Source organism: Pygocentrus nattereri, chromosome 5, assembly GCF_015220715.1.
Source record: "Pygocentrus nattereri isolate fPygNat1 chromosome 5, fPygNat1.pri, whole genome shotgun sequence".
NCBI lineage: Eukaryota > Metazoa > Chordata > Actinopteri > Characiformes > Serrasalmidae > Pygocentrus > Pygocentrus nattereri.
In genome coordinates this window covers 46,077,737-46,100,733 of record NC_051215.1, presented here as the reverse complement: position 1 = coordinate 46,100,733, position 22,997 = coordinate 46,077,737, and the positions used below count along the sequence as shown (strand labels likewise).

The 22,997-nt window shown below is 38.8% G+C and overlaps 1 protein-coding gene across 10 annotated transcripts in view; it reads right to left on the bottom strand.

Annotated features, from left to right (window-relative positions):
- The window catches only part of khdrbs2 (KH domain containing, RNA binding, signal transduction associated 2), a 101,904-nt gene that overhangs the window by 10,867 nt on the left and 68,040 nt on the right, over window positions 1-22,997 (bottom strand). For 5 of the 10 annotated variants that reach the window (XM_037538807.1, XM_017724569.2, XM_017724568.2 and 2 more), the window contains exons 7-10: window positions 12,691-12,773; window positions 11,609-11,667; window positions 7,404-7,490; window positions 5,479-5,522 (exon numbers count right to left, since the gene is read on the bottom strand). In XM_037538807.1, the coding sequence (XP_037394704.1) occupies window positions 5,509-5,522; window positions 7,404-7,490; window positions 11,609-11,667; window positions 12,691-12,773 (243 nt within the window). In that variant the 3' untranslated portion in view covers window positions 5,479-5,508. Of the gene's footprint in view, window positions 1-5,478; window positions 5,523-6,020; window positions 7,491-11,608; window positions 11,668-12,690; window positions 12,774-22,997 lie in introns of all 10 variants that reach the window. The other 5 variants (XM_017724574.2, XM_037538809.1, XM_017724573.2 and 2 more) reach the window with 5 other exon arrangements.

Sequence of the window (22,997 nt, the reverse complement as noted above, 5' to 3'; positions counted from 1 at the left end):
TTTCATGTCACTACTGAAACAAAAAGATTGTATAGGCAGAGCCTTATTTAAGCCACACCCCTGCGTTTTAGACCTTAAGAATTATCACTGATAAAACGTTTTCTGCAATCAAGCAAACTTTTTTGCTAGTCATGTACTGCCGTTTTTGAGTAATGCTCAAAATTGAAAAAGCCAAAATTGTCACCACCAAGACAGTCACTACCGAAACATCTGGCAAAGTTTTTGTAGTGTTCTGGCTGTTTTGGTGATGTAACGTTCAATCATTTCATTTAATACACATAATAAAGGTACAGGATGATTCAAAGCAAAAAGTTTAGTTTAGTGTTCAAGTCATTTGATAAGACTTTGAATGGTGGAACAGAATATTAAATATACGTTGCCGTTTTTGTGTCCGAATGTCCGAATCCACCCGCTAGCTAGGTCTCCTCAAATAACATATTACCAATTCTTGGAGGGTGAATGCCAGCACATGCTTCCTTTTTTTCCACTACCAATGCAGGAGAACACCATCACTAACTGTTATATCAGCTAACAGACAGGTAACATACCATCCTACCCACCCACCAGAGAGAGCAAGGCCAACAGTGCTCCCTTGGACTCACAACCAAGGATGGCTGTGGCATCACCTGGGATAATCTCCCAGTGATCGGGCCAATGCGTATACAGATGTGCCACTTGAACATTAGAGGCTGGAGCATGGACAGGTCACAATTGGATCTAGTAATATTACAGTTGTATGCATGTTTGGCCTTCATATACTTGATGGGTGCTCCGTATTATCCTGTGATGGACTGCTGTAATAGCATTATAAATAATGGCTAAATGTCTAACAGCTAAAGGCTGATGCAGTTGGTTAAGCTGTGTCACCTTTTAAACATCAATCCTGATCAGCCTCAGTGATCTCAGCCTTATACATAATGCATGCATATGCATACCTGGTCATGCATGTCTTGCCTTGTGGCTTGAAGCTCATGATATACATACGGCCTAAAATAAGCCGTGGCTCTACGACTCTATCATTTATTGAAATGGAAAGAAAAGCTGAGCTCTTCTATTGGCTCATATTTAAATCATACTTACAGTACGCGATAACATATTCTCTGCCCCTGAGGAAGCCTTTCTCGCTCTGTTCTGCTGCTCTGATCTAATGCCCTTTACACTGCCTATGGTAATACAAAACGTGCTCTTCTCTGGCAAATGCTTAAATGGAGTAAAATCGACATTAACATGTTAAGTGAAATGCTGTAAAGAATCAGTGAAACGCTGGCCTGGACTAACTGTGCTTAGAGCTCAAACGGTTAAAAAACTGGCGATTCTCTATACAAACTACAGGAAACACATCGCTGTTTCATATCTTATTATTTTCCTTTCAATCTTTAGTCTGAGCAAAGTTCTCCCTGTTGAAGCCACAAAAAAAGAGAAAAAAAGACAATAAACATGCTCCTCAAGCGAGTGCAAGTGTTAGCATTTCTCATTGTCTTGTTATAGACGATGTGTCTCACTTGGGGAGAAGAGCTCCTGCAGGATAATTAAAAGAAGTGTTAATTAAATAAAACGTTCGAAGCAATGTTTCCGAAGGCCACCTTTCCACTTGAGATCATGCACTGGTCCCTTGGGTCTTGCAGTCACGTGTGTAATTAATGCGTATGCCCAATCCTGCAAATCTGCAGCATTTGGAGTAGGGTTCTACCTCCAAGCGAGCCCCATGCTAGATGTCTGCTACTCTGTTAAATGGTTTATTAATTGAGTTGTCACAACACAATCATTAGCACATCCCTCCCTCTCAGTTTCTCATTAATGGGCGAACTGATTGTTTTATAATCTGACGTTATTGATTGTGTTTTTGGTGAGTATTCAGCAGGTACACAGAAGAGCTCCATCTGAACTTCCTGAACAGTCTGTGCAGAATGGCTGTCTTCAGCTTGTAGTAACTCTTGTCTGCCAGTCCAACAAATGTACTGAATTATGCATCATATGATAAAGATTGAGGTAAATGGTTTGGAATATGCTCCCCGTACCGCATATTACAGTGCAACTTTGAGCGTAGAATATTAGACACTAATTACGGCTCGTCGGCTATCTTCTGCTGTCAGGACTCTTAACAGCAAACACTGGCTGACTGGTGTCTAACTGTATCTGACTCAGTAGACACACTGTGCACTTTTGTCACGATTGGCTCCTCCGACTCCTCCATGTGCTTTTCTGTTTACTTTCTGGTCGTCCACGTGCCTCTTTGTTTCGATTCTTCGATGTCCTGCCCCCTTGTTTCGCTACTCCACCCCTGATTGTTTCCAGCTGTTTCCCACCTGTCCCTCGTCAGCCCCGTGTTTGCCCTGGTCTTTGTTTGACGTGCTGTATGTATGTGCTGTTTGTCTTGGATGTTTCGCTTGTTCTGTTTGAAGTGTAGCATTTGGATCCTGTGTGTATTTCGTTATGTCTGAATCTCGTTCTCTCCGTATTGGCTCATTGACCCTGGGCTGTTTCAACCACGACTCTGGATTTGCCCTCAATAAAACTCGCTTATCTCGGCGTAGGCGTTCACCTCATCACTCCACGTGACAACTTTACCGCGTCTTCTGGTTTTCAATGCTTTCTTCCACACTGCACTTGTACAGAGTGGCTTTCGGAGCAAAATCTTGTATCTCCAAAAAAGTAACTGTAATAGAAATTGTTCTGCACCATTTCTGCTGGTCCCATTGTCAAAAAATTCTGACACAATATAAAGGGCAGCTGGTTATGTTACATTTTTATTTTGTTTAAAAGAAATAGAATCGAGATACGAGGCTGTGAACAGAACCACGTATCTCAAAAACTTCACAAGAGAAGGAAAAAATGTTCTCGTTTAACTGATTTAGTGCAGGACACTATGTGAAATGTGGAATAAAAATCATTGCATTTATAGTTTTTTGTAGTATTTTTAAATGTAGCCCTATTGATGTGCGCTGGCCCAATGTATCAAACCAGAGAAGAACAAAATATTGTGATCATGTATCATGAAAATATTTATATTTTTGCCATATTGCCCCCTATATATTTTTCAAAAATAGGTAAACCTATGCACACTGTACTGTTACAGTGTTTATTTAGAATCACTACCTGACTTTAGAGTTCAGTTCAAAGTGTCCAGTTTAGCTGTGCTACCAACCTGCACCATGTTGTAGCTAATCAATCATTAATCGATAATCAATCATAATCAATCATAAGCAGGTTGGAAACTACGACACTGGAATTTTCAATGCAAGGTAAGATTTTATTAGAGGTCATTTTGGGCCATTTGTATTTGTCGATTTATCAAGACATTTTGGCACAATATAAAGGCCAGCTGGCATTTTCGAATTATAAACATTAAAAACAAAAAAATAAAACATTGTAAACATTTTAAACGTTATAAAATATTAAAAAATAACAAAAATGGAGATACAAGGTTTTGTTCTAACATGCGTTAGAACAACAAGCCATTTTTTCAACTAACTTTGGACAATTTCTATTGAAGCTCACATATAATGCAAATGGAAGTTGGCATTTTTAAATTACACAAAAAACAATTATGCCATTGCTTTATTATTCTGCGCTGTACTGGGACGTCTTCTCACATGCGTGTACCTAGCTATTAATTTAGCCATTCATTCCTGCCATTTCCACTTCACTCTGCCACACATCTGTACTGTTTGGTGCCCTTGAGCTTATTTATCATTACTTTTTGTGCAATACCATCATCCCTTCTTGCCACCACCATGCTCTTTGTGCTGAAAGTCTACAGTCTGTAGGTGTCTGTTGTTGTAGTAGAAGGATTTCATTGTTTCAGTAAACCTTCTCTAGACGCTGCTCTAATCTGTCCAGCAATTCTTCAGAGCCGAGTTATTTTAAAACATCATTGCTTTTGCTGTAATGACATTTAAGAATATAATTATTTCTTGTTGACAACTTCAAAAGGGAGAATCATGGCTTATGATGTTTGCCTCTAAAGGAAACTGATAATATGAGCATTTTCCAAGCTAATAAAGATGCACTGGCCTTCAGTAAAATACACATTGATAGTGGACATTGTGAAAAATGTAGCTGAAACAACAACTAAGCTATGCCAGTTGAACCAGTGTGGTGTTTATGACAGTGATGCTAACCACACTCATTTTGAAGGGTTTAATATTCCGTATTGTGTTGCAGTGTTCAGTTTTAGTTGTTCCTGACTGAGGCTTTAACTGACGAACGATTGAGCCTATTGAAACACCCATGTAGGTTTGATGTCACAACTGAATCCTTGATTCATACATGCCAGCACCCAAAATGGCATATGCATGATAATTCTACCAAATATGCCTCTAAAGCCCTCCAAAAATGTCTCATAATCCTTCATGTAAGCTGTAAAATATGCTGCCAAAAAATACATTCAGTTTGCTACTGGACAGCAAATATTTTAAACGCAAATATTTTAAGCAGCAGTTTTCACTCCCATAATTATATATCTCCATGTGTTATTTAAATGTACATGCTCTACATGTTTCCTATTTTTATGTACTTTTGCAAACATTTTTTGTTGTTTTGAATGCTATGTAAATTACCTCCATCCTGATTGGTTGCCTTGTATTGTTGAAAAAAGCAGAAATCAAGTAAACTAACTTTTAGGTTTAGACTGAAATTCTCAGAGATTTCAGAAAATAAGAAAATTCACCCTTTGGACGTTTAAATTCTTTGGAAGATTTGAAGGTTGAGTTGTACTCAAACCTTTGACCGCCCCTCGTCAAATGACGCTTTGTTGATGTTCTAAGTGGAAATAGGTTAGCACATTCTCTACAGCGAAGACACGTCTGCATATTTTAATAGAAATTTGCTGTTTATTTACTGAATTTAACGTATTAGAAATAAGTCAAACATAAAATGTGGCCTGCATTAAAAGGGCACATTTTTATGTTTTTTTTTTTCCCCCAAAATTTTAAACACAGCCAAAAAAAAAAACAAAGTAAAAGAAGCCGAAATGTTCTCTGTAGAGGCTGTTCACTTATTTCCACTTAGAAATCAGTCATTTAATCATTTTAGTAGTATTCAAACTTTTGCATACGAGCGTAATTATACTATTGATCGTCTGCAGTAACAACACTCCCTATCACTTCAATGTGAATGGGTAGGCTAAAGTGCTGTAGGTTGAAAATGCAGTCATATGTGAATACATTCAAGATCGGGACATTGTAACCATGACAAATTTAAAGAACTGTTTTTCCATATTTGGACATTTGGAAACCTTGAACAGTGTTTACATATTACTTCAAACTCACCTCCATGATGCCCTTTAATCTACACCACTCGTACTAAATAAACTGTGTATTTGGTACTTGCCGTGTTCTGACACAGACTCCTTAATTTACTGAAACTCGTCACATGGCAGAGCTACTGTACAGATGATACAGGCTATGACAGGCTTAACGTTTCGGCGTATAATCACAGCCCGTTCTCATCAGTGCGGAGGCGGCTTTTCCTACTTACCACTTCATATTTTTTCTTCCATAGCTCAGCTCATGCAGAGACACCTGTTGAAAAAAGAAGTCTTATTTAAGACTCAGATACTGCATCCCTGACGGTATGTTCCACACATGACAGACAATGGATAAGACAAAGAGTCGAAACAAATTTTCCAATCACATGCAAGATGAATGTAAGGGATAAAAAACAGGATGACAAAGCCTGTGCCACTATCAAAAAAGTAAACCAATTTGTGGGGTGGGACAAAAGCTGTCACGGAGAAGAATCTGATTTGAGAGCAACCATCTCCTTTCATTTCCGTTTCTGGTTAAAAAGCTTCGTTTAACTGCTCAGGTATTAACATCAGTTTTAGTTCTTTTAATGAATGCAATGTTAATTTTTGCGTTAGGGAGTGATTTTCGAAGTGACTAGTTAACTTTAATTAGCGGCTTTAGGGGGCCGATGCATTTATTCGGGGGGTTAGACAGGGCAGGTTTACTTTTTTAAGTGTAAGTAACTTAATTTATGACTGGCATTCGCAACATTAGAGTTATTATTAGGGTTACCTGCTTAACGTTTAGTCATCCTTTCAGTCTCTTTATACGCGTCGGCATTCAGCTCTAACAGTCACAGAAGAAAGTTCAGGTCTCTAAAAAGTAGTGACTTTCAGTAGCTGATATTTAAAAGCATTGGTATTACAACACAAATCCTGATGTTCAATGGAAGAAGAATAAAGGTAGCAGAAACAGAGCAATCTAAATGTATCCCATTCACTCGAATGAGTGATGAAACATTGTGAATATCTGCCATATTCACATACTTTGTGTATACTGGCTAACACCAATGGCTGAAGGCATTTAGACAGTCTTATTGTAATACGGGTTTGTTCTTACCTCCTGAATCTCCATATCATGCACGGAGTCACACTAGTGCAAACAAGTCAGAGTTTTTGTTTAATAAGGTCAAGCTTAAAGAATACGTTTAAAAAAGTCAATTTATTGATCTAAACAGTTGATTTCCATTAACACCTTAAACATTTAAATGACGAATCAAGATTCAATGAACAATTTAGTGCGTGTTAAAATTATTTAACAAAGTTGAAACTGTATTAATGCAGCTCATCTATTGTTACACAAAACGACTCGACAACCTCTCTAAAGTTCCTTTTGTTAACTTTCTTTGTTACTTATATGTATATATGTATGTATATATATATATGTATATAAAAAACAAACATATTAGCAGTGTTCTCAACTAAAACAGGCATTTATTACTAAAAACATGTATGTACTTATCTAATTTTACAAAAATGATGTCAGCTCTATTAACAAATTATGGCAACAAAAATTTAACAATTATGGTCACCTATTTAGAGAAGCTTACACAAGGTGCTTTATGTTCTTTTTATTACATATTTATGTACAAATACAGGCTACACACAAAGCAGAGCACTTGTAGGTAGCTACATACATATCTGATTGCTTTCAATCCCAATACTGATATCAAAATCAAATATACAAACTCATTATTTACTGTCATCAAATCAAGAAATATTAAGAAAGATGTTATGTACAATATGGGTGTCTCTTACTCAAGGGTAGCAATTTTTGACTTGGTGAAATGGTAGCCAAGAACAAGAAAGCATCACTTCGTAGGCAACTCCATGCTTTAGATTCCGGGGAGCAAACAAAAAAAAAAAAAAACATCTAAGAGAAGTAGCATTCCAATGAAAGTGTTTCGTTTATGCAGGATCCTTGCCAGATCTAGATTGTGTTTCTTAGATGTGTTCTATAAATAAGTCATGTTATCAAAACAAGAGAAGGGACCATATGCTGTAAGCACTTTCTTGCTCCTTAATTAGGGGAGGTTAGATTTGGACTTTTGTTAGATTATTAAGTCAGGTTGCCGGTAAGGGGAGGTCACCGATTTAGAGCACCTTTAATATCTACCATAGGGGTGTTCTCTGTATCCCCCTCGTGTAAGTCTTGCTGTCGGAGCTTTGCGGCTTGGCCGAGGCTGAGTCCACTCCTCTTCTGCTACAGGTAAAACGACCAGAAGACATTATAAGCAGTGAAAGTCTGAAGGAACTAAACAGACAATGCATTTGTTTACCCATGCAGTATTTACCCATGAACATTTTTAAACATGAACATCTAAAAAAAGACACCTAAAATAGACTCATATCATGATAGCTCATTCAAAATCTTGGCTGTCTTGCAGATTCTGGTCAATTATTTTAACAGTTTGGACTGTGCTCTGTGTTGTTTAATATGCGGTCTTGTATTACTGAAATTCTTTGGTTGATTTAAAGTTGTGTTCTTGCTTATTGCTGTTGTCTTTTCTGCATGTGTTAAGAGACTGCACACAGGGCTGAGTAATAAAGTAATACATGGGGAGGCGTTACGTAATAAGGATTAAAAAAAAACCTAACAGTATTTCATTGTATTTCCAGCAGGCACACGATAAAAAATAGAGACTAATAGCAGGATTAGCATGCATGACAAGTTGCTGCATTTGCCAGAAATGCCATTCTGAATGACAATAATTTGACTTTTGTTGACTTTTTTTGGGGGGGTGGGGGGCTGTGTCGACCTTTCATTCAGCCGATCTACAAAGTTCTCACTCAGATATGTGAATCTGGCATTTCTTCACTGCCAGATTTTATAGCATGGAACTGATCTGGAAGTAAAATCTTTCATTCTCTTCAGTTGCCTCATAAAATTCTACTGTTTGACTGGCAAGAGATCAAACATTTGCTATCGGTAAATTACCAGATTCTCTTCTAAACCTGAAGTGAGTTAGCATTTACTAATAGCTCTGAAATATGAAGAGAAAGCCAAGTCTAATATGGGCTAGTATGTGTAAACTATAATTATTTGACACTAAGACATTCGGCTCCTGCTTAGTATTCATGCTAATCTCGCCTTTTTAAAGCTTTTCAACTCCCTGACCTCTGTAGACCACTGAAACTGCTAAAGGAGCGTCTACCAATCACATCACAATTGGTAAACACTGAAGTAAACGACAAACCAATATGAACCCAACCAGTACTGGACAGACAGAACACAACTGGTAGCCTGCTAAAGTTAATAAGATATCTACCATGCTGATCTTTTGACTTTGGTACAGTAAGCAGCATTTTTTTTTAAATAAGGCAAAACGTAGTTTGTAACATCACTTGCATTTGCATCATTGTTGAACTGAATCATTATAGGGTGATTACTTCCTTCCCTGTGTTTTAGTCTCAGTGCTTTAGCCTTAGTGTACCAATTTTTTTCATTTTCCTATTAAAATCAAATTTCTCCTAAGGAGATGCATTGGTTTCTGAACTTGTAACCCACAGAGACAAGTTATCCAAAAGTAAGGCAAAAGTAATGATTACATTAATCCTTTGAATTGGGTTATAGGTTTAATTTTTAATTCAGAAAATACATTCCTCAAGTAATCCTCCCAGTCATGCTGGAACATTTACAGAAAGGCTTCTCAACTAATCTCAGGTTAATTATTCAGTAACTACATGGACTGCGATACACACTGGCTGGGTTATTTTTGGTTATATTAAAACCTTTTATCCTGGTCATTTAAGGGGTTAATGTTTATATTCCTTGTAAATCTAAACTCAATAAAATGAAGTAAAATTTCCTGCTTGTTTCAAGTACATTGTCCTCTACTGTGCTCTTAGCAGTTTGGGAAATGGGGTGGTCCTAAATCTCGGGCATACTTCCTGGGGCAGCTATGGGTATGTTTCAAAAAGATTAGATTGAGGCTTCTTCTCTGACTCAGCATGGACATAATATAGCAATATCAATATTAAACCTGGGGAAGAATCAAGAACATTGCTGGGTGACCAGGCGAACAGCAAACATGAGAGTGAAGTTCAGCTCTATCCACATTGCACATCTGAAGAATATGCAATGTCACAGTGCCCTAATTATCAGTTAGCAGCAGCTGAGCAGATGAGGCATGAATTCCTGGCTGAGCTTGCTCTATGACCCAGCTGTCATATAAATACAGTAGGTGCTGGGAATCGATGCTCCATTAGGCTCCATGAGCGTGCTCAGTGGGCCATCCACAAAACAATCAGCCCACCTTCAGGGCAAGGAACCCTAACGTTCTTTGCAGCTAACTTGATGTTTCTATTGCAGCTTGGCAGTGGGATTCCGGAGAAGACTGGAGAGCAGCATTACTGGCACTGGTTCAAGAAACAGAAACCTTAATATTCAATCTACTCAATATGAATAAAGCAACCAAAGCTATTCGCTACAGTAGATGAAATTGGATTGTTTGTCCCCTCACAGCTGCAAAGCTGGCCCTGACCAGAGCACCTCGTTACCATTCAAATGACATTACAAGTGCGGCTCTCACGGCATGGCTGAGATTTCAGTTCCATGTCACAGAATGTTTATGGGGCATAAAATCAAATCATTGCTCTCTTGTATTTTTTTGTTTTTTTGTGCCATCCGCACTGTGCACATTTTTTGCCGTGCTGGAAAGGGAATGGGCAAGCAGGCACGCAGTGTGAAAGTGGCTTCAGTGGGGAACAGCAGAGCTCCTGCCAAGAGCAGCTGGATTTCTGGTTTCAGACGTAAGCCGTTGAGGGCAGCCGTTCAAAAGGCAGAGCAGCGTCTGAAAGGCCACAGTCCCTCTCTCAGTGGGCAGCGAGGCCTCCAGCCCTGTCCTGGCTCCACTCCCCAATTTCAAGTGCATCTTAAAGCCACCCCTGGAGCAACCCAGCAAGGTGCGATGGCTACCGCAGAGCATAGCGCCCTGACAGTTTGACCACTGGCAGAAACAGGAGGTGTTTTTTTTCCTTATCTTTCTGCTGCGAGCAATTTAACGCTACCGTGGGAAATGACAGGAGAAGGGCCACATGTACCTGACAAGCGCAACGAGCCATTTCTGAGTGTATGCTTGCTAGCTATGGACACGAACACTACTAATCCTGTAAGAAAGGGGCATTCCTAATTCCTTTTAGAAACTACGATTTTAAGCAAGCAAATGTTTGAATAGGACTAAACTTCACACTTCAGTTGCTTTTTAGTTTTTACTCAGAAGAAGACATCAATAATTAGCCGCTGGATATGTGAACTGCATTCTGTGTGCCCTATCACAAGGCGAAACTCAGAATACGTCCAACAATAAGGGCAGCACGGTGCTTGTGCTAAACACTGTAGCACATAGAAAGCTCCAGTTCTAGGGGTGTAACAGTGCATTATGACAATGTGCAATGCAAAACTGTGACAATGCGGAGAATATAATGCATGGAGAATAGTGCATCAGAGTATATGATTATACCCCTATTAAGCTGATTGACTGTACATTCAAATCTTCTAACTACTCTAAGTGCAGATTGCACTGAGTTAAAGGTGACAGCCAGGGTCTCTGAACATATTACTGACAATACCTCAAAATATATTAAATGTATTAGATGGAGGGTCAACAGCATGCAGCTGTATATGGTGTGCCATTCACCAAGGTTGACACAGCAAGCTAAAACAAAAAGTTTGAGTCCACTAAAGATGACTCATGCTGCCTCAGATAACCCACTGTGCAGTGTGTTTCACTGAGCTGGGCTTTTACATGTGTAGGGGGCAGGAAAGCTCCCTAAACGACTTGTGGGTGTTACAATATCCATCTGGGTGTTTGGTTTTTCTGTATTAATAGCAGTGTTACAAATTAAACAAGAGACGTGCCAAGGGTTCTACTGAGAAACAGCAAAAAGAAAACAAAGCTCCAGTGATAAATGTCCGTCATTGCCCAGCCTACATTGACAGATTGATCGTGTTATTGTTTCTTAATGCCTCAAAAACTAATAGCTAACACTGCCCCAGGGTTCGCTCTGACCTTATGAGCAGAGAACATGGTAAATGGAAATGCTGCACTTTCAAGAATGGGCTACAGTTTAAATGCCTTTATTATTACTAAAAAACGGGCATACATGCAGCAATCCTTAAGCAGAGCTTTAATGCTTATACTTTAATACCTAACATTGTTTTTAACTCCCTCTGCACATTAAGTAGCATGGCTGTTGTTTCTTGTAAATAACACACATGTGCATTTCTTTGACTATTTCAAAATCTAATTACAGAGGAAGACACGCATTCCTCCCTTGGCTTTCTTAACTCATTACACAACAAAAGAAATAGGTCTTTACCGTAATCGTTGTAGTTATCATCATTGGTCCCATGTCCATATTCGTAATATTCTGAAACACTGCAATAAAAGAAAATAATATTTCAGAAAATGGAAAGTGCATGCACACCCAACAGGCACTGAATTTACTTAAGCCAAATGTTCTCATCATTTGTGGATAAATAAAATATACGACCTCAACACATTTATTGCCAAAAAGTAATTAACTAAAAGATAAAAGTGCGTTAATGTAGTATATGATGTAATATATTTTATTCAAATGGAAATTATGAACAAAATTCAGCACTTTTGTCAGATTATGGGAGAATTTCATCTGCTTGTGAACATGTACATCATCAGATATATGGACCATTCCATCGAATTTATTCAAATTGCTGACCCACATTAAAAAATAATAAAAAAAAACTTCAGACTTTAAATATTTGCAAGAATTATGTTGTGATCTACACCAATCAACATTCTGACCACCTCCTTGTTTCTATGCTCATTGTCCATTTTATCAGCTCCACTTACTCTATAGGTGCACTTCATAGTTCTACAATTACAATCATTACATCAGTGTGTAACATGAGAATTGTCAGTACTGTAACACATCAGCAGTTAAGCAATTAAACTGTTTTGTGTTTCAATGAAAAATACTTTGATTTTATGTGTGTACAACTGTTCATTCTTCTGCTAGTCATGCATTTTTGAGTTATGCTCAAAATTAGCTCAACTCGTCAATGCATAAACAGTCACTTCAGCAACATCTGATAATGTTTCGGTGCTGTTATGATTGTTTTGGTATTTTCAAAATGGAATGTTCACTCTGTTTTAGTAAAATAAACATCAAGCTACAGGGTAACTCAAAACATAAGGACTCGAGTCGAAAGTCTAAGTCAGTTAAAAGGCCGAAATGGGTTTTTAACACTGGCTTTAAACCAATTGGGTAGAATGATCCATATATCAAGTTGACTTACATGTGAAGCATAAAGCACTTGAGCTGTAGAATACTGTAGTAAAGCTGCTGTGGAATATGGACAAAGCAGACTGACTCAGTAAAGAAGAGTGCCTTTCTGAGGCACTCTTATTGAGCCAGAGTACCTTTTAGACTGGCTGTTGTAGCTGTCGTCGTAAGCTTCGTAACTCTGGTCATCATATTCCCCGTCATATCCATCATCATAGCCCTGAAAACACAAAAACACACAGGCTTAATCTCACTGGAGAAAACTCACACACATCAGGACAGATGCCCTCTCCAAACAGCACTCTAATTGTTTACGGTTGAAAAATCAATGTTTAATTACGCTGCGAAAGGATTTCCCTTATAAATATACTCCGAGCGCGAGGGGAGTGACACAGCTGAATCATGTCCAACACAAAATATTGATTGTGTGCAGGGACAATTGTTTCATTTGCCATGTCTGAGAGAGCGAGGTTAGCAGTTGACCCCAGCACAGATTAATACAGTGTCACCGACAGCCGCAACAATAAATACCTTATCACTTAATAAGAGGTCTGTCCAACTTATTTGCATGAAAATGTCGCTGGTGCACGCTTAAAAACAGAGGTTCTTAAATGGTTCTTGGCTTCGATACATGGTTCTAGGGATAAACCTTTTAATTACATTGTGTGGACGTTCTTTAAACTTAAAAAAGGCTCCTCAGTTTTGCTTTGAACGATCATGTAAATTATGTTTATTCTATTAGAATTAATGATTGAACATTACATTTTATCACTAACAAAATAATCATATCACCTCCAAAACTTTATCAAATGTTTTAGTAGTGACTTTTAGTTGTGCCCTGAAATGGACTGGCAAACTGTCCCTGCCTTCCGCCCAATGACCGCTGGGATAGACTCCAGAAAACCCCCTCCGGCGACCCTGAGGGAGAAGTTGCTTAGAAAATGTGTGTGTGTGTTTCAGTTGTGACATTTTTAGCTCATTTTGATAGCTGTACACACATAAAATCATTATATTTTTAATCAAAACACAAAAACATTGACTTAATTGCAGAAAATGTTTCAGCAGTGACCGTTTTTAGCATCACATACTGATTTTCAGACTTTGGGACAAATTTACTTCAAAACAGTGGAATGTAATGTAATGCTCACCATGTGGCCACGAGGGACAAGGACGCAGTCTCACGTCCTGCTCTAAAATGGAAGGGTGTGGCTAAAATAAGGCTCCAACTATGGACTAAGTCTCTTTTTGTTTTGGCAATGACATGAAAATGTGGCCCAGCACTTTTTAATAAGTTGTTGCTTATACATTAAACTCCTGATAAATCTAAATGTTTCAATGTGACGAAAAGAAATAAAAAGGATCATTTAAAAAAACAACATAGAAAAAAAAACACACACAAAAAACAAAGTATTATTTTCACACATCCAGACACGTCCAAACAGAAAACACCCTACAAATGATTTTATAGACATTTATAATGTCTATCTTTTGATTATTACTATCTCAATGAATGTCTTGGGTTTAAGTAGATCATAGCATAATCCTTGCAAATATCTAAAGTCTGAATACAAGGTTGTTTTTTTGTATTCTTTTTATTTTTATCCACAGTTTTAACTAATTTGGTAGAATGGTCTAGATATAAGTGATTCTTTTAAGTGGTTCTTCTACGACATGCATCTTTATTTTGATAACCCCCCCCCCTCCTCCCCTCGCCACCCACAACAACCAATAGACATAAATATAAATAAATCCATTCTGATTTGATGGCACAATCCTCACAATCTTGTACTTGACCTTGATGCAACAGCAGAGAAGAGCTGTCATTGTGCTGCATTTTGTCTAATCAACCCTTTATACTACTCAGACCAGACAGTCTGATAGCAATGTAGCACCACAACAAAGGCCGTCCATTAGTGACCGCCAATAATTACAAGCACTGGGTCATGGGCATGAGATTAAATCATTAAAAGGAAATTGGTGGAATTTTTTTTTTTATGCTGACACAATTTACACCACAAGCATGTTCTCTGCTGTGGTTTAAAACGTGTAAATGAAGTGTCATCTGCAGAGTCTGGTCCTCTAAAGATTTCACTAAAAATATTCAAGTGCTTTTTTATTGAAACAGACTTGCCTCATGTAAACGACATGTTAGCACCCCAAAAACAGGTAAGTTTCTATTAAAAATGTTGCTAAAAATGTTTTAAACAATGAAATAAGACACAGGCTGCTGTAGTGTCTCCTGATTGGTCCTCATGTATGCACAGCATTAAGCCATTAAGCCAAAAATGGTCCTGTATTAAAGCCCCCGTATTATGGACAACCAAATTTTCATCACTTTGTAGCATGTAATTACTGTTAACATGTCAAAACACAATGTTTAATCCCCAGTCAATACAGTTAATGTGTGAAAACTGAAAAAACAGCACGTTTACAGGCTATTGTTTTTGTGATGTCACATAATAAACTCACCTATTCGTGCTTAGCCCATCTGTTCACACAAAATGTATAAGGAGACTTCTTCTTAAACAAGGCACAATACAGGGCAGCCATTCAGAATAGAGCTCATTTTCATATGCCTCTTAAAGTAACAGTAACAAAAAACAGGCTGTTTGATTTAAAGGATAAAGAGAGGTTGGAAAACTGCCATGTGAAAATGAATTATTACAGTTTTTGATACATAAAACCACATATATGTTGTAAATGGAAAATAGGATATGGATCCCTTAAACACGTGTCATATTTGATGTAGTATGCAAATATCTTTTCAAATTTCAAGATGTAATATTCACTTCTATTCTCAGGCTGTTCTAAGGGCTAATGAGAGGTTGGAAGATGTACTGGAAATTAGAACCATTATGGTACATAAAACTACTTAAGCAAAATGTAAAATATGGGCCCTTTAATACCTCATTTAGGAGTCACTGTAACTCACTGCAAATGGAAAGGCTTAAAAAAAACATCACCTCTAAAATGGCCTATATGCACATTTGCCTTGCTCTCTGAGAGTGAACTAATCCTAATGTGGCTGCTTCAGCATTCCTGAGTATGGGTTTGAATTCATCAATAGTCATGCGGAGCACCCTGCCAGCTGAATGGGCGACTAAAATGTCCATTTATATACTCAAGAGATTCCACAGGAATTTCATTCAAAGTGCAGAAATAAGAAGTTAAATGGGAGCATTTAAAGTGTGCAAGCATTTTTGCATTATTGCGTACAATTTTCTAATCTTTTCTAAGTGTACTCCAACGCGCACCAGGCGGTCAGGCAGTACAAGCCTTCACTCACAGCCACGGCGGCACAAAAGTGAATGTGAGTGTTATCAGAGACTACAGGTACAGCAGTTTTGATCTAAAGAGTTTTTGATGTGTGTTCACTGTCAGTCATGTTCACGTCACTCTCGGCTCCTTCAGATTCTGCCACTCCTGTAAGGTTGTGTGTCCTAAACTCCTTAGAGGTGGCCATAATTAACAGCATGTAAACTCTGCTTCGTGTTTGTGAAGGTCAACAGCGTCTCAATAAATCCCAACGTGATGAATCGAATTCAGAGGAAGTCATGCTCCTCTCAAGTGACACCGAAATGAATGCGATACATCCCGAAAAAAGGGCTTAGGCACCGTCTCGTTTCGTGCGCTGGTATTTATGCCTAGCCGCTCAGGAGCACGTCCGCAGCACCAGTCTGAACTTTGGCTAATTATTCACGAGGCATAAGGCCAACATTTATAATTGCGTAAGCCTTAATGTTAAGCTAAAGCTAGTGAGCGTAATGAATAAGCAAGGCAGGCGGTGCTGCTCCTGCTGAGAGGAATACATGCACACTCTGGCTCCCGGTTGAGCTGCTGGGCCGCTCTGAAAGTGTTTAATCCTTTGTTGTCACTGCTGCATTTATTTTTGGCACTCCTTCTTGTCACTTTTCCTCCTCCCCCTTTTTCCTTTGCACTTTTCTCAGGTAAAGACATGTTCTTATCACCTTATCTCTTTCTAAACATCTGATGCTAAAGGCATCAGATGTTCAAAGCTTTGCTTTATATCCGTCATCTTGCTGCGGATTAATCTTCGCACTGCCTCTAAAACCTGCCACACCGCAACGTAGGCTGCATTTCAATTACGTTTACATCCAAAAAAGGAGAAAAAAAAACGAGAAGAAAAGAACCACAAACTCCTACTGACAAATCCTATACTCAAATGTCAAAAACTGTATCTTCCCCGGTGCACGCCTGTCTAGCAAACGTGTGCCTTCATGCCGTTGTATTGCATTTCCACAAGTGGGGTTAAATGGTGATGGATGTTCAAGAAAATTTCCGTTCCCCAATAAGGATACGTTTCAAAAAAATGCAATTACAGCACTATGGATTATGTTGACAAGAATATCGTTTCTTCACTGGCTGAATCCACGATGAAGTGCGACAGACTTTAACTGAGTCATAACCTACGCGGCACTCAGTGCTTTCATAATTCAGAGATTAGCAGAAAATTCTTGCCTCTTTTGATTAGGTCTAATCTGTTGGAAAGACCTCGTCTGGCAAAGAGAGCAATTTAGGCCCTGTCTTTTTCCCTTAACAACATTTAAATTCCCCTCTGGCTCGGCTGTGGTTTTATGAGTGTGAACATGGATTAGACTAAATTAAAGTTAAGGATTATGTCAGGGATTAAGTTGTTTAAGCGATCTAACACAGAAACCTTGCTCTATTAGCTCTCCCTCATAATGAAAGGGTCGCCGACCTGCGCTCTCATTCTAATGGACCGTTTTGTTAACACTGCACATTTTAAACAGCAAAGTACCGAAACGGCAGTGGGTTTAAGTCACATTTGTGGATGTGTCAATCACGCTAATACCTACAGCCCTCAAAAGGGATCTTCTTCAGAAGAACAGAAAGCACTAGTGTTCTGACATCCTCATTTGGTAAGATCATTTCGCTGAGCAGCTCTTTTCACTTCAGCTTGACCAATATGACAATATCATGGACTTCAGAGAAAAATCTCTGAGTGTAGAACATGCAGAATTTGTTGAAATGCTTCTGTTACATCACCAAATAAACAATTCGTTTCAAGTGCACTGACTTGAACATGATGGGTAAACGCTGTCAGGACAGCAGAGCTGGAAGAAATGTTCCAGAACAACAGGCCCCAACAGCAACGCACTGCCTGATACTGGATAACACTGACAATTTAATACTGAAAGCCATGTGAACTCACTGGTCACTTTATTATAACCCCCTGCCTTAAAGTTCCACCTTGCTAATGTTCAGAGAGTCTATGTTTTCATGCACAACTGAACTTAGTCATCCTCTAGCTCTTCATCAGTTGTCAATTTCTGACACCAGTGTGGCTCTTGGCTGGATGGTGCGCTACTTATCTTTGCTGACGTTGAATTTAAGGCTGCACCATGTTTCGGCAAATCGAAAGAGGTCGCATTACTTCATCAGGAAGACAAAACACATTCAAATTTGGTATACAAATGTTTCAAGCCACCCTATGAATCCTGAAAATAATGTAAAGGCCTGACGCCTTGGGTTTTCTTTGCGTAATGTTAAATATTATTTTATTTTATTTGCTTTTATTAACTTTGTAACTTCTGTTTCCCTTCTGTTTTCCCATGCCTTTTGGGTTAATCTCAGTCCCTTTTGGGTTAATCTCATTAATCTTATTGGGTTAATCTCATAATCTCATATGTCTTTCTTGGGTGATGTGTGGGGGCTGTGGAGAGCAGTCCTTTGTCAGGTAACGACCCCCAATGGACAGCCTATTTCACGTCTGGTTATCTATAGCTCCAAAACTAGAAACGGGGGAGACTGTAAATTCCTGGGTGGACCTCAGCACCTCTAATTTAATTACAAAGGTAGAGGCAGCTGGCTTCGGGGGGCTTCGGGGTTGTTTAGACAAAGAGACAACCGGTGGGTGTGTTTTTACTGGAGTGACTATAAGTTTGATGGCTGTGCAAGCTGAGTAGACCTGGTTGGTGGTGAACGTGTGTTCATTAAACTTCCTTTTCCTCAAGTCTCCACTCCTGTTTTTCTTCAAGAAGCAAAGCCAGCAGAAGTCAATAGTAACAACGCCACACACTCAAGACTCAAAAAGAGGTTTTGGTATAATATAATCAAGATATGATGACATATGATGATTGCGTACAGTCAACTCTGACTGTAAAATGAGTGTATGCAACTCCCTGCTTGGGCAGTGCACCCCAAACTCTGCCTATGGCTCATCAAAACATCTGCATGAATTAGGATGCGCTTCATGTAAATAATGTGTATATGAAGGTAAACTGGGGTGTGTCTGTTGCAAATACTATGTAAATAAGGTACTCGTGCGTGGACGCTTGTTTCCACACACAGAAACTGATTCACTAATTGCGCTTGAATCAGTGCGTGTGTCATCATCATAGGGCATCATAGAACAGCCAGACTCAGAGTAGTTCAGAGACTCAAATCTGTGCTCTTTTCTTCTGGTGAATAAAGGACAAACTGTTTTAAACATCAAGGCTCTGATTGAAGCATCACAGTGGCTGCTGATAGAAGTCATCGCATCACTTATCAAGCTCTTCTCTGTTTTCGTTTTCAGTTTTAATATAACCAGTGTATGTGTATGAGGTCTAATGACCTATTGTAATGTCCAATTGTAGACAGAACCCTGGCCTTTCACCTCTTTGACCTTAACACAGACTTACAAAGCACAATGCATTAGGAAAGCAGTCTCTAGTTAATGATGTCTGATCCTTATATTTCAACACTCATTTGGAAATCCAATTAACTCTGGACTTATTGAGCAAGCTAAGGGGAAATAAATCAAGTGTTAACACATGGGTGGAGAGCTCTGCTAGTGTAATTAGGACAGCAGGCAGGCGAAGGCCCTCAATACTGTGCTCCATTATCAATTGACAACCAGCACCCCCCATGACAGTGACTGATCCTCATATGAGGCTGCTACAGAATGCCTCCTCCTCAGCAGAGAATGGAAAAGAAATGGGGGCTTTGAGAGGTTTCTGTCTCTGATAAATATTCTTAATGTTTGGTTATTAGATGGAGCTCTTTTTGTGTTTCTGCTCTACCCTTTCCTTCTACTTCGTTTTTCCACTTCAGTTTAAAAATATGAGAACAAGAATGCCCTTGATATGTTCCCCTTAGCAAACCAAGCATATTTATGTTTCCATTGTAAGGATAGTAAACATCTTTCTCCCCTAATAGGTACATACAAAGGAGTCAGCTTTGCATCATAGAAAACATCCATCCATCCATTTTCTAAGCCGCTTCTCCGTCAGGGTCACAGGGGGGTGCTGGAGCCTATCCCAGCAGTCTTCGGGCGAAAGGCAGGATACACCCTGGACAGGTCGCCAGTCCATCGCAGGGCAGACAGACAGACACAGACAGTCACTCACACCCAGGGGCAATTTAGCACGTCCAATTGGCCTGACTGCATGTCTTTGGACAGTGGGAGGAAACTGGAGAACCCGGAGGAAACCCACACAGACACGGGGAGAACATGCAAACTCCACACAGAGAGGACCCTGGTCACCCGGCAGGGGAATCGAACCCAGGCCCTCCTTGCTGTGAGGCGACAGCGCTACCCACCACGCCGCCGTGCCGCCCATCATAGAAAACAGACTTCAAGTAATTTTGCATAAAGTGTAAAAATAGTATTTTGTAGTCATTCCCTATATATGATCAGTAATAACTATTGGGTACAAACTAAAAGTTCCTGCATTGTTTTCTGCTTGGATGTACAGTTTTAAGAAAAAGCTTTCATCAACGTAGCACCTTTACATAATGTACAGATTCTTTAAAAAGGTTCTTCACACTCACATATTCTTTATAAAAACAGTTCTCTAAAGAAACTTCCACTGACAAGTTCTTTAAGGAACCAAGAGTGTTTTTTCTAAGACATCGCTACAACGAATCCTTTCTTATTTTTTGAGAGTGCACAAAACCCAAAGACAGTCTCCTCTCTCATGCATCTATGAGATTATGGTGTGACTGTATTTGCATCCAAGGGTACAATTACTGTCTGAAACCGCTAATTAATCTCAAATTAAATAACTGCCGAGCTTCTTTTTCATTCAAATGCTGGTGAAAAGTCGTATCATTTAATTACTGATGGCATTTTTTTGTTTTCACAAATAAACATTAACAAGCCTGAGATTTGCTGTTAGGCTCTCTATAAGATTTCTTTCCAAATAACAACCACACAAACACAAATGCGAGAAAATAAAGGAGCAAATAAAACCTATATGTTAATATATTAGAAACATACATGCTCCACCACCAATTTATATTACACCAATGGTGTTTTTGTTTTCCGCTGTGGACGTTTGTGAACATGTATGTGCTCATTAATGTAGAAAGACAATGAGTAATCATGCAGGTAAAGGATGTAAAATGACATCAAGGTAATGGAACAGTCTCTGCCTCGGGCAAACAATAACATATATAATTGAATCAAGTCAATTATAGTGGGTGACCAGCAGCCAGCTTTTAATTTGATTTTTGTCATAATTGAAAGAGATTGCCCTGTTTTAATTAAAAAGTTATATGATGTTAGCTCATTGAAAATCTCCAAGGATGCCTCTCGCTCATCTGTCCAGGAATAAACACATGCATATTTATGGCCCTCAAAAATATTGGGACTGAATTATAAACACCTTGACTTGCTTGACAGACGAACAGCATTAAACCTGCCTGAGTTAATGAATGTGCGTCTAAGCTTCAGGAGAAGCTTAGAAAACTAATAACACCATCCAGTAATAATAGAAATGGAGCTTTGTACTGTAAACCAAACACCACATATATTCAATTTAGTTTCCATTTATGAAAATTATTAAAGCTTCTTTCTTGATTCCTGTCATTGTCTGAGAGTACTCTGGAAATGGTGTATGTACAGATGCATACGCACACTGAAAAGTATGTGTATTTATCTGTACATGACAGTGATTTTATATGTAATGCTGAGGACACTGGGGAAAAAGATTGGGGGGTGTAGGGGGGTGTCCCTATACTTACTTAAATTATGTAATATCATTGTAATGGTGTAGCAGAATTGTTCTTCAATGCAGAAAAATAAGGAGTGACTGAAAATCATTTTTATGTTAATATGTCAATGTTCCAATTTTCACTTTATTAGAGGACTCAACATCAAACGTGCAATATTTTATATTAAGTATTATGTATGTCAGTGTCAAGCTAATAAGGACTGTGCATGTAGTCCCTGCTCTCGATTTTGAGATAAAGAGGGAGCAATATTTTCAAAGGATGTGGAACTTCCGAGGGTCTTCCCTATTTGTGGACTTTATATATATATATATATATAAATCGCTGCTGTTGGAAGAAAACCTCATATATCCATTTTTGTTGTTTTTCAGTTTTTGACATCATCTGAAAATGCCTGTTGCCCTTTACATTATGTGTAAATTTTGTAAGGAACGGACCAAAAGAAAGGGCCTAAAACGACTTGGAAAAATGTCTGGTTCCATTGACTTACATTAAAAGTAAAGTAAGTTTTTTTCCTTCTCCTGTGAGGTTATTTTGGAGATTTGGGTTTCTTCCGACAACAGCGATGTATTATTTGATACCTGTGCGTAGAGAATTGAGAGGCTCGTACTGAACGATACAACACGTTGTACTGTACACACCTAGTAATGCTTTCCATTTCCATTATCAGTGGCCTGCAGAGAATTCTGGAGATGGTCCTACAGCGCTTCCATAAAAATGATCCAATGCAGAAGTGCACAACACACAAAAGTAGCAAACACAGTTGCTGTTCATTGGAGCTAAGTAGTCTACAGGCCAACCCCTGCCAGCCATTTTAACGTCTGCCAAACATGGGGTCATAGCCAATTACCAAAGCTAACTTTTTGCTGTATTGCATCTGCTTCGACATTAACAGCCTCTAAAAGTCAGACAGGCCTGAAATAAGAAACGATGCCTAGAGCCTTTTGGTATTCAGTCTGTCTCTAACAGTATGAAATTATTAAACAATTTTCTTGAGGTGTATGTCGTACATCTGTTTTATTAAAGGAAGGAGTTCTGCATGGAGAATTCCATTTCCATAATTAGTTCACCTCAGAAATGTCAACTCAGCGCTGTAAGCGAGCCTATTGTTAAAAAACAATTACTGGAGTGGGGAGAGCCTTCCTTTGAAATAGTGCAAGAAAAGCCATTTCCTAATATTTTCCAAACCCACAATCAAATCTTCTCTCCACGTGAAGCAGTCTGTGCGTGCGAGGCAGTATAGTCCAACACAAGAGCCTTTTCCATATTCATTGACCTATTTCATTAATAGACTTTAACAGCCTATACCACAGTAAAGAATAAAAAGCAGAGCTTTGCTCTGATTAAGCGCTATATAAGCAGAACTTTGCTGTGATTTTATGCTATCTAAGCAGAGCTTTGCTAGGATCCTGTTGTTTATTAATAGCACAAATTCCTAGCCAGAGAGATATGCATGTGTGATGAA